At 35.8% G+C, this 17,578-nt stretch overlaps 1 protein-coding gene across 11 annotated transcripts in view; it reads right to left on the reverse strand.

The window, feature by feature from the left end:
• The window catches only part of FOCAD (focadhesin), a 322,109-nt gene that overhangs the window by 164,189 nt on the left and 140,342 nt on the right, over nucleotides 1-17,578 (reverse strand). For all 11 annotated transcript variants that reach the window (XM_022573810.3, XM_089913173.1, XM_089913172.1 and 8 more), the window contains 4 exons: nucleotides 12,427-12,531; nucleotides 11,927-12,028; nucleotides 11,271-11,401; nucleotides 9,275-9,401 (listed from right to left, as the gene is read on the reverse strand). In XM_022573810.3, the coding sequence (XP_022429518.2) occupies nucleotides 9,275-9,401; nucleotides 11,271-11,401; nucleotides 11,927-12,028; nucleotides 12,427-12,531 (465 nt within the window). The remainder of the gene's footprint in view (nucleotides 1-9,274; nucleotides 9,402-11,270; nucleotides 11,402-11,926; nucleotides 12,029-12,426; nucleotides 12,532-17,578) is intronic.

A 17,578-nucleotide genomic window follows, 5' to 3' on the forward strand; every position in this document is an offset into this window, starting at 1 on the left:
TTACTTTAAATGTCAGTGGACTAAATGCTCCAATCAAAAGACGTAGTGGCTGTTTGAATAAAAAATCAAAACCTGTCTATACACGGCTTACAACAGACTCACTTCAGAGCGACACACACAGAGTGAAAGTAAGGGGATAGAAAAAGATATTTCATGTAATCAGAAATGACAAGAAAGTGGGGGTAGCAATACTCATTTCAGACAAGATAGACTTTTAAAACAAAGTCTATAACAAAAGACAAAGAAGAGCATTATATAATGATAAAGGGATCAACACAAGAAGAGGATATTACACTCGTTAACATATATGCACTCATACAGTAGGACCTAAATATACAAAGCAAATATTAACAGGCATAAAGGGAGAAACTGACAAAAAACAATAATACTAGGGAACTTTCACATTCCACTTACATCAATGGACACATCACCTAGACAGAAAATCAATAAGGCAACCATAGTCTTAAATGACACAATAAACCAGATGGTTTAATAGATATCTACAGGACATTCCTTCCCAAAGCAGCAGAATATGCATTCTTTTCAAGCACACATGGAACATTTTCCAGAAGAGATCAAATGCTGGCCACAAAACAAGTCATAACCAATTCAAGAGGATATAAATTATATCAAGCATTTTTTCCAATCACAGTGGTATGAAACTAGAAATTACAGAAAGAAAACTGGGAAAATAACAAACACCTGGAAACTAAACAACATGCTACTAAAAAGCCAACAGTCAATGAAGAAATCAAAGAGTAAATCAGAAAATACCTTGAGACAACTGAATATGGAAACACAATTTTCCAAACTCTATGGGATGCAGCAAAAGCACCTCTAAGAGGGAAGTTTATAGTGACACAGGCCCTCCTCAAAAAACCAAGAAAAATCTCAAATAAACAACTTAACATACCACCTAAAGGAATTAGAAAAAGAACAAACAAAGCCCAAAGTCACCAGAAGGAAGGAAATAATAAAGATCAAAGAGGAAATAAATAAAATAGAGACCTAAAAACAAAAAAAAAGATCAATGAAACCAAGGGCTGGTTTTTTGAAAAGATGAGCAAAACTGATAAACTTTAGCCAGGCACATCAAGAAGAAATGAGAGAGGAAAAAAAATAAACAAAATAAGAATTGAAGAGGAGAAATAACAACCGATACCACAGAGATACAAAAAATCATAAGAGAATACTACAAATAGTTATATGTCAACAAATTGACAACCTAGAAGAAATGAACAAATTTCTAGAAACATGCAAGCTGCTAAGGCTGAATCAGAAAGAAACAGACAATCTGAACAGACTGATCACTAGTAGTGAAATTGAATTTATAATTAAAAAAAAAAAATTCCCAGTGAAGTCCAGCATCAGACAGCTTCACAAGGGAATTCTACCAAACATATAAAGAAGAGTTAATACCTATCCTTCTCAAACTATTCCAAAAAACTGAAGAGGATGGAACACTCACAAATTCATTCTATGAGGCCACCATTACACTAATACCAAAACCAGAAAAAGACATCCCCAACAAAAAAATTTCAGGCCAATATCTTTGATGAATATAGATACAAAAATCCTCAAAAAAATATTAGCAAACTGAATCCACTGATACATAAAAAGGATCATACACCATGATCAAGTGGGATTTATTTCAGGGATGCAAGAATAATTCAATATTCGCAAATCAATGTGGAACACAACATTAACAAAGAGAAGGATAAAAATCATGTGACCGGGGGCGGAGTCAAAATGATGGGGTAGGAGGATGCGGAGTTCGCGTATCCTCAAAACTAGGGCATCTACCAGGTGCTGGTGGGGGACCTCAGACACCTAAGGGGATAGGAGGAATGCCTGTGCAACCGGGTAGCGTGTGGGAGGGAAGAAGGTGGGGGAGGAAAAGTGGAGGTGGGATGGGACCAGCACGCCTGAGGGGTGGCTGGGGGAGGAGAGGGGTTCCCACAGTCAAAGGGGCCCACTCAGCGCAATGGGATCAGCAGGGATGGAGAGAGACCTCTGGGGAATTGGGGGATCAGAGGGGAATGCAGCCAGCATCTTCCCAACTTGCTCAGGCCCCAGCAAGCCTGCTGGGGTCCCAGGCTTGAACCTCTGACCTCCAGGGCCCCTCCAGCTGGGCGGGTCCTGAGGACATGGGAGGGAAAGTGGGGAGGAAAAGTGGAGGTGGGACAGGACCAGCCCCTGAGGGGCAGCTGTGGGATAGGAGGGATTCTCATGCTTGAGGGGCCCACTCCCAGTGAGGGGATCAGTGGGGATCAGGAGAGACCTTCGGGGGATAGGAGGGGAACACGGCCAGCATGTCCCTTGCCCGCTCGGGCCCCAGCAAGAATGCTGGAATCCTGGGCCTGAACCACCACCCTCTGGGGCTTCCTCTGACTGCATGAGTCCTGAGCCTAAGCCCCACCTCCCAAAGGCCTCTTCCAGCCAGGCAGGTCCTGACATTAAGCCCCAACCGCCCAAGGCTTCTACCAGCCTCTTTTTTTTTCTGCTGAGGTTCTGTGTTGCATTGTTGTTGTTTCATTTTTATTTTTCTAATATATTTTTATTTTTCTAACTTTTATTTTTTATTCTTTCTTATTGTTCTGCTCCTTTTGGTTTGTTACATTTCTTTTTTTCTTTTTTTGCTGCACCACATGGCTTGCAGGGTCTTGGTTCTCAGGCCAGACATCGGGCCGGAGCTCCAGTGGTGGGAGCACCGAGTCCGAGCCACTGGAATGACGGAGAACTACAGGCCCAAGGGAATATTAATCGGTGTCAGCTTTCTCAGAGGTCCTCATCTTGACACCAAGACCTGGCTCCACCCAACTGCCTGCAAACTCCAGTGCTGGAAGCCTAACAGCAAACAACCAGCCAGACAGGAACACAGCCGCACCCATCAAAAAAAATGGGATGACAAAATAATATAGTACAGACAAAGGAGCAAGATAAATCCCACAAGACCAAATAAATGAAGAGGAAATAGGGAACCTACCTGAAAAAGAATTCAGATTAACCATAGTAGATGATGATACAGAATCTTGGAAATAGAATGGAGGCATGGATTGAGAAAATACAAAAAATGTTTAACAAGGACCTAGAAGAACTAAAGAACAAGCAAACTGTGATGAACAACACAATAACTGAAATGAAAAATACACTAGAAGGAACCAATAACAGAAAAACTGAGGCAGAAGAACGAATAAGTGAGCTGGAAGATATGGTGCAAATAAGTGCCAAAGAGAAGAATAAAGAAAAAAGAATGAAAAGAAATGAGGACAGCCTCAGAGACCTCTGGGACAACACTGAATGCACCAACATTCAAATTATAGGGGTCCCAGAACAAGAAGAGAAAGAGAAAGAGTCTGAGAAAACATTTGAAGATATTACATTCAAAAACTTCCCTAACATGGGAAAGGAAAAAGCCACACAAGTCCAGGAAGCACAGAGAGTCTCATACAAGATAAACCCAAGAAGAAACACACCAGGACACATAATAATCAAACTACCAAAATTTAATTGAAAGAAAAAATATTAAAAGCAGCATGGGAAAAGCAACAAATAACATACAAAGGAATCCCCATAAGGTCATCAGCAGATTTTTCAGCAGAAACTCTGCAGGCCAAAAGGGAGTGGCAAGATATATTCAAAGTGATGAAAGGGAAAAAACTACAACCAAGATTACTCTACCCAGCAAGGATCTCATTCAGATTCGACAGAGAAACCAAAAGCTTTACAGACAAGCAAAAGCTAAGAAAATTCAGCACCACCAAACCAGCTTTACAACAATTGCTAAAGGAACTTCTCTATACAGGAAACACAAGAGAAGAAAAAGACCCACAAAAACAAACCTAAATCAATTAAGAAAATGATAATAGGAACATACATATTGATAATAACCTTAAATGTAAATGGATGAAATGCTCCAACCAAAAGACACAGACTGGCTGAATGGATACAAAAACAAGACCCGTATATATGTTGCCTACAAGAGACCAAATTCAGAACCAGGGACACATACAGACTGAAAGTGAGGGAATGGAAAAAGATATTCCATGCAAACGGAAATCAAAAGAAAGCTGGAGTAGCAATACTCATATCAGATAAAATAGACTTTAAAATAAAGAATGTTACAAGAGACAAGCAAGGACACTACATAATGATCAAGGGATCAATCCAAGAAAAAGATATAACAATTATAAATATTTATGCACCCAACATAGGACCACCTCAAAAGATAAGGCAAATGCTAACAGCCATAAAAGGAGAAATTGACATGAACACAGTAATAGTGGAGGACTTTAACACCCCACTACTACCAATGGACAGATCATCCAGACAGAAAATTAATAAGGAAACACAAGCTATAAATGACACAACAGACCAAATAGACTTAACTGATACTTACAGGACATTCCACCAGAAAGTGGCGGAATACACTTCCTACTTAAGTGCACACGGAACATTCTCCAGGACAGATCACATCCTGGGTCACAAATCAAGCCTCAGTAAATTTAAGAAAATTGAAATCGTTTCAAGTATCTTTTCCAACCAACACTATGAGATTAAAAATCAATTCCAGGAAAAAAACTGTAAAAAAATACAGACACACTGAGGCTAAACAATACACTACTAAATAACCAAGAGATCACTGAAGAAATCAAAGAGGAAATAAAAAAATCCATAGAAACAAAGGACAATGAAAACATGACGACCCAAAACCTACGGGATGCAACAAAAGCAGTATTAAGAGAGAAGTTTATAGCAATACAATCCTACCTCAAGAAACAAGAAAAATCTAAAATAAACAATCTAACCTTACACCTAAATCAAGAAGACAAAGAAGAACAAACAAAACCCAAAATTGGTAGGAGGAAAGAAATCATAAAAATCAAAGCAGAAATAAATGAAATAGAAACAAAGAAAACAATAGCAAAAATCAATGAAACTAAAAGCTGGTTCTTTGAGAAGATAAACAAAATTGATAAACCTTTAACCAGACCAATCAAGAAAAAAAAAGGGAGAGGACACAAATCAATAAAATTAGACATGAAAAAGGAGAAATTACAACTGACACCGCGGAAATACAAAGGATCATAACAGACGACTACAAGCAACTATATGCCAATAAAATGGACAACCTGGAAGAAATGGGCAAATTCCTGGAAAGGTACAATCTTCCAAGACTGAACCAGGAAGAAACAGAAACCATAAACAGACCAGTCACAAGTAATAAAATTGAAATCGTGATTAAAAATCTTCCAACAAACGAAAGTCCAGGACCAGATGGCTTCACAGGCGAATTCTATCAAACATTTAGAGAAGAGCTAACACCTATTCTTCTCAAACTCTTCCAAAAAATTGCAGAAGAAAGAACACTCCCAAACTCATTCCACGAGGCAACTATCACTCTGATACCAAAACCAGACAAAGACATCACAAAAATAGAAAATTACAGAACAATATCACTGATGAACATAGACACAAAAATCCTCAACAAAATACCAGCAAACAGAATCCAACAATACATTTAAAGGATCATACACCATGATCGAGTGGGATTTATCCCAGGGATGCAAGGATTCTTCAATATATGCAAATCAATCAATGTGATACACCATATTAACAAATTAAAGAATAAAAACCATATGATCATCTCAGTAGATTCAGAAAAAGCATTCGACAAAATTCAGCACCCATTTATGATATACACTCTCCAGAAAGCGGGCATAGAGGGAAACTACCTGAACATAATAAAGGCCATACACAACAAAACCACAGCAAACATCATTCTGAATGGTGAAAAAATGAAAGAATTTCCTCTAAGATCAGGAACAAGACAAGGATGTCTACTCTCGCCACTATTATTCAACATAGTTTTGGCAGTCCTGGCCACGGCAATCAGAGAAGAAAAAGAAATTTTAAAAATCCAAATTTATAGGGCATCCCTGGTGGCGCAGTGGTTGGGAGTCCACCTGCCGATGCAGGGGACACAGGTTAATGCTCCAGTCCGGGAAGATCCCACATGCCGCGGAGCGGCTGAGCCCGTGAGCCATGGCCACTGAGCCTGCGCATCCGGAGCCTGTGCTCCGCAACGGGAGAGGCCACAACAGTGAGAGGCCCACGTACGGCAAAAAAAAACAAAAACCAAAAAAAACAAAAATCCAAATTTATATATAAAACACTGATGAAAGAAATCAAAGATGACACAAACAGATGGAGAGATATACCATGTTTTTGGATTAGAAGAATCAATATTGTGAAAATGACTGTACTATCAAAAGTAATCTGCAGATTCAATGCAATCCCTATCAAATTATTAATGGCATTTTTCATAGAATTAGAACAAAAAATTTTACAATTTGTATGGAAACACAAAAGACCCCGAATAGCCAAAGCAATCTTGAGAAACAAAAACGGAGCTGGAGGAAGCAAGCTCCCTGACTTCAGACTACACTACAAAGCTACAGTAATCAAAATAGTATGGTACTGGCACAAAAACAGAAGTATAGATCAATGGTGCAGGATAGAAAGCCTAGATATAAACCCACGCACCTATGGTCACCTAATCTGTGACAAAGGAGGCAAGAATATACAATGAAGAAAAGACAGTATTTTCAATAAGTGGTGCTGGAAAAACTGGACAGCTACATGTAAAAGAATAAAATTAGAACACTCCCTAACACCATACACAAAAATAAAATCAAATGCATTAAAGACCTAAATGTAAGAGCAGACACTATAAAACTCTTAGAGGAAAACATAGGAAAAACACTCTTTGACATAAATCGCAACAAGATCTTTTTTGACCCACCTCCTAGAGTAATGAAAAGAAAAACAAAAATAAACAAACGGGACCTAATGGAACTTAAAAGCTTTTGCACAGCAAAGAAAACCATAAATGAGATGAAAAGACAACCCTCAGAATGGGAGAAAATATTTGCAAACAAAGCAACTGACAAGGGATTAATCTCCAAATTACACAAACAGCTCATGCAGCTCAACATCAAAAAAACAAACAACCCAATCGAAAAATGGGTGAAAGACCTAAATAGACATTTCTCCAAAGAAGACATACAGATGGCCAAGAGGCACATGAAAAGGTGCTCAATATCACTAATTATTAGAGAAATGGAAACTGAAACTACAATGAGGTATCACCTCACACTGTTCAGAATGGCCATCATCAAAAATCTACAAACAATGAGGGTGTGGACAAAAGGCAACCCCTCTTGCACTGTTGGTGGGAATGTAAATTGATACAGCCACTATGTAGAACAGTACGGAGGTTCCTTAAAAAACAAAAAATAGAACTACCATATGACCCAGCAATCCCACTACTGGGCATATACCCTGAGAAAACCATAATTCAAAAAGAAACATGTACCCCAATGTTCATCGCAGCACTATTTACAATAGCCAGGACATGGAAGCAACATAAATGTCCATCAACAGATGAATGGACAAAGAAGATGTGGTACATATATACAATGGAATATTACTCAGATATAAAAAGGAACGAAAATGGGTCATTTGTAGAGATGTGGATGGACCTAGAGTCTGTCATACAGAGTGATGTAAATCAGAAAGAGAAAAACAAATATCGTATATTAATGCATATATGTGGAACCTAGAAAAATGATACAGATGAACCATTTTGTAGGGCAGGAATAGAGATGCAGCGGTAGAGATCAGACATGTGGACACAGGAATGGATGGTGGGATGAATTGGGAGATTAGGATTGACATATATACACTACCATGTGTAAAATAGACAGCTAGTGGGAACCTGCTGTATAGCACTGGGAGCTCAGCTTGGTTCTCCGTGGTGACCTAGATGGGTGGGATGGGGTTGGGGGAGGCCCAAGAGGGAGAGAATATATGTATACATATAGTTGATTCACTTTATTGTACAGCAGAAACTAACACAACATTTTAAAGCGACTATACCCCAATTTTTTAAAAAAAAATCACATGATCATCTCTATAGACACAGAAAAAGCATGTGACAAAATTCAATATCCATTCATGATAGAAAATTCCATCAAAGTTTGTGTAAAAGGAACATATCTGCTCATAATAAAGACCAGTTATTATAAACCCACAGCTAACATCACACTCAATGGTGAAATGATGAAAAGCTGAAAGAATTTCCTCTAAATTAACAGATGAATAGATAAAGAAGATGTGTGTGTGTGTGTGTGTGTGTGTATTCCAAATATAAATAATGGAATATTACTCAGCCATAAAAAGGAATGAAATTCTGCAATTTGCAACAATGTGTATGAACCTAGAGAATATTATGCCTAGTAAAATAAGTCAGACACAGAAAGATAAATACTCTGTTATCACTTATATGTGGAATCTATAAGATAAAACAAATGACTGTATATAGCGAAACAGAAACAGACTCACAGATACAGAGAACAAAGTAGTGGTTATCAGTGGGGAGAAGGAGAGGAGGAGGGGGGAGGTAGGGCTATGGTATTAAGAGACACAAAATACTATGCATAAAATAAATAAGCAACAAGGATATATTATACAGCACAGGGAAATACAGCCATTATTTTTTAATAACTTAAAGGGAGTATAATCTATAAAAGTATTGAATTAATATGTTGGACACCTGAAACTCATATGATATTATAAATCAAATATATTTCCATTAAAAAACAATAATAAAGCAGCTTACAAGGCTGCATAAAACATTTTTTTTTACATAAAAAACTTTTGTTAGGTCGATGAATGATCTTTGAGGTAATTACCACATTTCTCCAAAAGATTAAAGATTTCTTCTGCTGTGCTACAGTTTGGGGAGCAGTCTGAAGTTCAGAAGATGATTTAGAGACTCAGTTCTAATATCAGTCCATCCTACCCACTCTGATCATTAGGAAAGAAAAGATCCTTTGCCAATCTTCAAGCCAACAAAAGTTTTTGCTGGCTATAAAACTGCCACTGGCCCATGCCGATTTCCTTACCTCTTCTGCTTCTAAGGCTCTCAAATCACGAAACCAAGAAGCAAATATACTCAAGAGTTCTCCTATAAGCATACTTCTCCTTCTATATTAACAAAAATAAATAACAACGAGGAAGAATCTAAAGTCTGGTTTTCTTTAGCCTCTAGAAAATGTCTACATGTTTCAAGACTTCCCTCTACAAAGAATTTGTAAGGTAGACTGTCTTATTTCACTCTTCTGAACAAAAATCTCCTACATCCTTGTAACTACAATGCCTTGTAAATTATTTTCTTCCAAATTATACAAAACAACTCAAAAAAGCCCACCTCAGCCTGGCAGAGTGCATGAAGGCCTTGTAACACCAAGGCTGCTGGAGTAGCCTGGTCAGGCTTGGTGCATTCATTCAACATCTGGGAAATAGCTGCCAACATATCTGCACCATGCTGATATGGCCTACAAAAAATGACAGTTTAGACACAAGATTAAAGCCAAAGAACTATATTACTACTCCAAGGTCTTTTGCCTGAACAAAAACATTAATGCTTTTCTTTACTCTTGTGCCTATCAAACGTTGACCCTCAACTAATAATACCATATGTTTTTGTTCAAAGATTTGCATCTTCATCATTTCTGCTGTAACTTCAGGCTCATTTTTGGTATTATTACCCAAAAAAGAAGACACTCCTTAACAAATTTTATTCTCCCTGAATCACAAAACCTATTGTCTGAATTGACAAAAACTCAAGTCTATAATAATAGTGAAAAGAACTGACTTATCTTTCTGAGATCATCAGTAAACCCAGGGATTTGAGATCAGAAGATGATTGGTCATCGCAGTATTACAAACTAAGGTGGGTATGCCTATCACAATAACGACGATAATGATGATAAAATCATAATAATATGAATTATAACTGACTGAGCACATACTTCATGCCAGGTACTGTGCTGGATTCACTCACTCATCCTCCTCTCCTTCCTCTATCCCACATATATTGTGCTACCCCCAGAATGCTTTTAACTTCATAAAGAAATGCTCAGGTCTGCATTCGTTGTAACCCCTCAGCGATATAATACTTCTCTCTATTTAACAAAATATCAATCGAAAAAAATTGCCTGACTGAATTCTATTGCTTCACTGTCCGCCAAATGGAAATCATTTAACAAAACTGGAAAAATTTGACGGATCTCGAGATGGTAACTGAAAGGTTCACTGAATAAGTTTTCAACAGACTCTGATCTGATCTGATGTTTAACGTCTCCTGAGCCTCATCTTTAAGTATGTAAAATTAAAATGTCGGCTATCATCTCTAAATTTTTTCCATGCCAATACCTCAAGAGAGTCTAAACTCTTAAGTCTTGGGTTAACACGTGGGTAACTTTTAGACCAAGATGTTTTTTGTGTTGCCAAAAGGCTGAAGCTTAGAAAAGAGGCAGAACTGCTGAGGCTTAAATACAGTCTGATCCAAGATTTTACTTGAAACGGAAGTCATCCACATTATCAGCATCTGGGCCAACCCATTCATTGCACAGCTTCAGGAAGTACCATTCACAGTGTCATCATTGACAAAAGTAGAATGATGCTCCAAGAATTCTACAGTGCAGTGGCTCAATCAATATATGAAACTGCAGGATTATAACTCATTTCAAATGTATCAAATCTATTTCCTCTCTAAGATTTTGGCCTTACCCTAATTCAAGAAAATAGAAATCTGGCAAGGTGGAGCTTTGCTTAGTGTTATTTCAGTCTTGTCACCTCCTGCCTAGTTATTAACCCATAACCTAGAAGAGCAGAGTCATCTCCCTAACATCTTCATGTCTTCCTAAACCCTAAAGCATACACAGGAATTCAAGGTCATTTCCCTCCTTGTAATAGTTCCTAATAATTAATTCCATTCAATGAGTTACAAATAAGGCTTTCTCTATTAAAACATCTTATAAAAATCAGCATAACATAGGGAGAATATAAGAAAGAACAGTTTGACTGATAATCCACTGCTTAGGTTTCAAGAATTTATATATAGAAAAATAGAAAATGTAACATCATATGTTTTATTACAACATTAAATTATTACACAGAAAAGGATATATGAATAGCCTCTAAACCTAGATATAAGTCTAGACCTGAAAAGACATGCCTGCTACTCAAAGCTACTGTCTGATGTTACTAAATTTTACATTCAGACAATTTGACTTTAATATTCATTTATTCTTACTCAAACATCCTCTGCCTATCTTTCCTCACTTCTTGCTTGCAATAAAAAAATTAAATGCAAAATAATATATCATGATATACATTCCCAAAGGTCAAGCATGTCTTACCTTTGCTTACATATATCTCTGATCGATGCTGCTTTAGCTATCAGTTTCTCCCATTGGACCTCCTTGCCCACAGACAGAGAGGGCACATCGGACATGGCCATGAAACGCTGCAGTTCAGGATAGACACGATCCTAAAAAGGCAATTTCACAAAAAAGGTAATTTCACAACTTGAGTTGAATAATAATTGTCTCCTTTTATGCAGCATTTTCACCTCTAAATCTTACATCTGCATTGCAAATTATAATGTGTTTCATCTAATCAGAAAAAAAAGAATGCTGTTATGATTGCTGGGGATTTTCTTACAGATCCATGTACTGTTCATTTCATAAAACAAGAAAAAAGTGGCAAAATCTCACTCTAATTACAAAGGCTCTAATCACTTATATTTCGATCACTTTTTCCATACAAATGGAAAAATAAATTTCAGAATTAAGGAAATAAGATTATTTTCTATTCTCAATTGCTCTCTGAGAGTCAATCACAACTGACCACATTATAGATCAAAAGTACACTAAATCAAAATTTCTCAATGCAGTCATTGATGTCACTCACTAATATTACTATATCAAAGAAGTGTCATGCATAATGACAAAATTACCTTTCTTCAGTGAAAGGGACATGCTTACTACTCATACAAGTGTATATCTGAGCTTACCTGTTTTTCCCACAAAGAAGTCAACAAGCGCAAAGTGACAGCTTTTAGTTGCGGAGTGGTTCCAAGAAGTTGAATTACTCGTAGAATTTGTCCTATGCACACCTAGCAAACATTGAAGAAACTTTGGTTTCATAAATGCAAATGTGGATAACCTCAAGGTTACCAAAGGAACTTAAAAACCTCTTATTATAAAATAAAGACTGAAACGGAAGCTTACTACAGTATTACCCATCTCCTCAGAGGTTGGAGATAGCTTTGGGAGGAGCTAGTTAGCAATTCTGGGGGCATAAAGGCCCAATCTCAGACAACAGCCAATGGGAAAACTTGATGAAAAAATGATTTTTAAAAATTAATTCTTAAATATTGTAACAAAAATGTTTGGCCCAACAAGGGAAGCAGTGATCAAGGCAAAATTAAAGGGTCAAAATTTCACATGACAACAAACAAAATTCATGTCTCACTTTCTTTTTGCCCCAAAGTAAGTCGCTTAATATACAAACCTTGTGAACACCAAGTGTAGGCAAAGTATACAAGATATCATTGTATAACACAGGTTCCAGTGGTCTTCCTAATTTGAACATCAAAACTGGAATCAGATTTGGTACCTAAAATGAATTTAAAGAACGCATAAATTATGCCTTTTAAAAGAAATCAATCGATAAAGCAATATTTCATTTTTCTCCAAATGAATACTATGAATATATATGAATTAAAAGCCTAAAAAAATGTCAGTTAGCCATTTGTTATTAATGGTAATTTCATAGTACTGCTAATATTCTATCTCTTTAAGAGCCCTTGCTCCTGTGAGCTCTTGTTCTATCCCTTTATACACATATACACATATACATTGTGAGCCCTTGTTCTATCCCTTTATACACATATACATATTACAGGGGTTTTTTGGTGTTAAAAAAATGCTTTTCTTAAACAACTATGACATAAACTCTCAGCAATACAAAAATAATTAATATATATCCTGCCCTAAAGAAGCTTACAGTTCTAATGAGTAGCATAGTGAAATATTCAATGGTTATTCCAATGTAAAATAATTAAAACCAATTGTAATATAGGGGGGTTAATGGACAAAAATTTCCCTCCACGTTCATACTTCAATCCCTATGCATGACACAATAAAATAAGAAGAGCAAAATCATTTGTGGATCAAAAGACTTAATATTGTTAAAATGGTACTATTTCCCAAATACATCTACATATTCAATGCAATCCCTATCAAAATCCCAGGTAGCCTCTTTGCCAAAATTCAGAAATTGATTCTAAAATTCATTTGAAAACAAGTGATCCTGAAGAGCCAAAACAATCTTCAAAAGGAGCAAAATTTGAAGATTCAACCTTCCCAAGTTCAAAATTTATTACAAAGTTACAGCAGTCAAAATAGTGTGGTACTAACGTGAGGATATAAATATAGATCAATGAAATAGAACTCAGAGTCTAGAAATAAATCGTTACATTTAAGTCAATTGATTTTAGACAGAAAGGCCAAGAAAATACAATGCAGAAAGAAGAGTCTCTTTGAAAAATGGTGTTTGATTTTTGACAACTGTATTTCCATATGCAAAAGAATTAATTTGGACCTCTTCCTCACACCACATGTAAAAATTAACTCAAAATAGATTTCAGACCTGAATGTAGGGGCAAAAACTGTAAAGCTCTTAAAGAAAATATAGGAGTAAATCTTTGTGACCTTGAGTTAGGCAAAGCCTTCTTAGATATGACACCAAAAGTATGAGCAACAAAAGAAAACAAAACATTTCATCAAATTAAAAATATTTGTCCTTCAAAAGACGCTATAAAGAAAATGAAAAGAACAACCCACAGAATGGAAGAAAATATTTGCCAATCATATATCTAATGAGGAATTTACATCCAGAATATATGAAGAATTCGTACAACTCCATAATAAAGGACAAATGACTCAATTTTAAAAGAGCAAAGGATCTAAAGAGATACTTCTCCAAAGAAGATAAACACATGGCCAAAAAAAAAACATGAAAAGATACTCAATCAGCATTAGCCATGACATAAATGCAAATCAAAATCAAATGATGCATGACTTCATACCCAATAGGATGGCTTGAAACCACATTAATTGTTAGCAAGGATGTGGAGAAATTGGGACCTTCATACCCTGCCAGTGGGAAAGTGAAATGGTGCAGCCCCTTTGGAAAACAGTCTGACAGTTTCTCAACTGGTTAAACAGAATTAGCATATGATCTAGTAACTGTACTCCTAAGTACCTACCCAAGAGAAATTAAAACATACATCCACATGAAAACTTACATGTGAATGTTCACAGAGGTATAATTAATAATAGCCAAATAGTGGAAACAACCCAAATATCCATCAACTGATGAAGGGATAAATAAAATACAGCATGTCCATATGATAGAATATTATTCTGCCATGAAAAAGTAATCAACATGGATGAACCATGAAAACATCGAGTGAAGTAAAAGAAGCCAGTCACAAAAGACCACATATTATATGATCCATTTATACGAAATGTCCAGAATAGGCAAATCTACAGAGACAGAAAGTAATTGCTTAGGATCGGGGAGGTATAGGAGAAAATGGGGAGTGATTGCTAATGGGTACAATGTTTCTTTTGGTGGTGATGAAAATGTTCTTAAATTATCTGTCATTATGGTTGCACAATTCTGTGAATATACTAAAAGTCACTTTGTACACTTTGAATGAATTAATTAAATGGCATGTGAATTATAATATTATAAATATATATAAAATATATTTATATGTATATTTTATTATTTTTAATAAATATATAAAACTACATTTTAAAATCATTAAGTGAACACCTATTATGAGCAAGGATCTCTACTTGACGGCACAAAATGTAATGCCAAAAAAATTTTATTTTCCTTATAGTGCATTTGACAAGTTTGTTACCCAGAAATTGATAAATTTCCTCTATCTGCTGTAGTCTTAGAAAACTTGTTCCTTGAAGACATCTATTTTAATTCAGTCTCAAGAAGGAAAAAAAAATCCTCCTAACCCTACCAACAAAAAAGTGACAGTTAAACAATGACTCATTAATGGGCCTGACCATCACTTACCACAGCGGCATTTGGAGCTACACATGTAATGGCCACAGACACACAACACACAGGCAGAATTTATGATGTTTTTAACAACTGCTGGGGCTCTATTGGAACAGAAGTTCCAGCACCCTCACCTTGAGCAAACGAAAGGAAACAAATTTTTGAATTGGCTTTTTAATTCCCCATTTTAATTAAAAAAGGTTATCTTAGATTGCACTGCACAGGCCTCAATGAATTACGCCTTCTAGGAAGATCTCTACCAAGACAGTTTGACAGATTCTTAGTTCTGAGAAGGGCAATCAGTACATATAGTGGCATTTTACAAAATAGTGTATTTAATTATATGGCTTTTAACAAATGTTTAAATTATATTGTCAGGAAAGAAATAAAGTATTCTACTTATGCTAAAGAGTACACCTCCTTCATGATCCTCAGACCTAAAGAAGTATGTAAGGGTGTTTAGTTTTCTCTGGTAAGTTCAGAAATTAAAAAACAAAGTGGGAAATTTTTACAGCAAATAATCTTAGATCTTGAGGCTATTCTAGTTCATATTAAATTCTCAAATCAATGGAAAAAGAAAATAGGTGTTATTTCATTAGGAAAACATAGATATAGATATATATGTGTGGAAAACATTTTTTGCATAAAGTCTGAGCTGTTGTTTTCCAAATGAAAAGACATATGTGTATTTATTGATTTACTTGAGATGTCATTATGGGCTCTTGATTCCTCTGCTCTTGAGTCTTCTATTCTCTGGAAGCAAAAAAAGCAGAGAATGAATACTCTGCCTTTACCTTAAATTTAAAATAAGCCGGCAAGTGCCCTATAATTCACTGTCTCAAGACCTCCTGGTTTCATAAAACTCAATGTTTTCTCTCCCTCCTTCAGAATTCAAGTCCTTGATTTTAAAAATTTGATTTCAAATGATGGAATCATTAAGGAAACCCCTCCCATAAGACTATCAGCAGGTTTCTCAGCAGAAATCTTGTAGGCCAGATGGGCATGCAGAATGATATATTCAAAGTGCAAACAATCAAACAAAAAAACCCAGCCAACTAAGAATACTATATCTAGCAAAACTTTCTTTCAAAAATGTAGGAGAAATACTTTTCTAGATAAACAAAAGCTGAGGGAGTTCATTCACTAGGCCTCCCTTACAAGAAATGCTAAAGGAAGTCCTTCAAGTTGAAAGGAAAGAACATTAGACTGCAACATAAAAATATATAAAAGTATAAAGCTCAGTGATAAAGGTAAATGTATAGAAAAATATAGAATACTGTAATATGTCACTTTTAATACTAGAATAGGAGATAAAGACATAAATATAAATAGCTAACTATAAAGATATGTTAATGGATACACAACATAAAAAGATGTAAGTTGTGACATCAATACCATAAAGTGTGGGGGGGGGTTGAAAAAGTAGAACTTTTACATGCAATTAAAGTTAAGTTATTATGAGCTTAAAATAGGCTATTATAAATGTAAGGTGGTTTCAGTTAAGTGCCATGGTAACCACAAAGAAAATACCTATAGAAGATACATAAAAGATAATGAGTAAGGAATCAAAGTATTTCACTACAAAAAAATCAACAAAACACAAAGACGGAAAGAGAGGAAAAGAGGGACACAACAGCTATAATTCAGACAAAAACCAGTTAACAAAATGGCAACATTACGTCCTTCCTGATCTATAATTACTTTAAATGTAAATGGATTAAACTCCCCAATCAAAAGACAGAGTGGCTAAAAGTTAAAAGACAAGATACAACTAAATGCTGTCTACAAGAGATTTACTTTATATTTCAGGACACACGTAGGCTAAAAATAAAATGACAAAAAAAGATACTCTATGCAAACAGTAACCTCTAAAAGAAAGCAAGGATAGCATAACTTATACCATGCAAAATAGACTAAGTCAAAAACTGCCACAAGAAACAAAGACGAACATTATATAATGATAAAAGAGTCAATTCACCAGGAAGTTAAATAATTATAAATATATATGCACCCAACATCACAGCAATATAAGTATGCTCAAATATACAAAGCAAATATTGACAGAACTGAACGGAGAAATAGATACCAACACATATAATAGATTTCATTACTCCACTTTCAATAATAAATAGAACATCCAGACAGAAGATCAATAAGAAAACAGAGGACATGAACAACACTATGGACCGAATGAAACTAACAGACATATACAGAACATTCCATCCAACAGCAAGAAAATACAAATTCTTCTCAAGTGCATACACAACATTCTCCAGGAAAGATCCACATGTTAGGTCACAAAATAACAAATTTAAGAAGACTGAAATCATACTAAGTATCTTTTCTTACCACAGTGAAGTGAATCTAGAAATAAATATTAGTAAGAACACAGGAAAATTCACAAATAAATGGAAACTAAATAACACACTGTTCATCAACAGATGAATGGATAAAAAACATGTGACATAGACACACACACATATATACATACACACAATGGAATACTACTCAGCCATAAATAAAGAATAAAATTTTTCCATTTGCAACAAAATGGATGGACCTGGATGGTCTATGC

Source organism: Delphinapterus leucas, chromosome 6 (genome assembly GCF_059928025.1).
Source record: "Delphinapterus leucas isolate spDelLeu-1000000601 "Yukka" chromosome 6, BTC_Dleu_Yukka2, whole genome shotgun sequence".
NCBI lineage: Eukaryota > Metazoa > Chordata > Mammalia > Artiodactyla > Monodontidae > Delphinapterus > Delphinapterus leucas.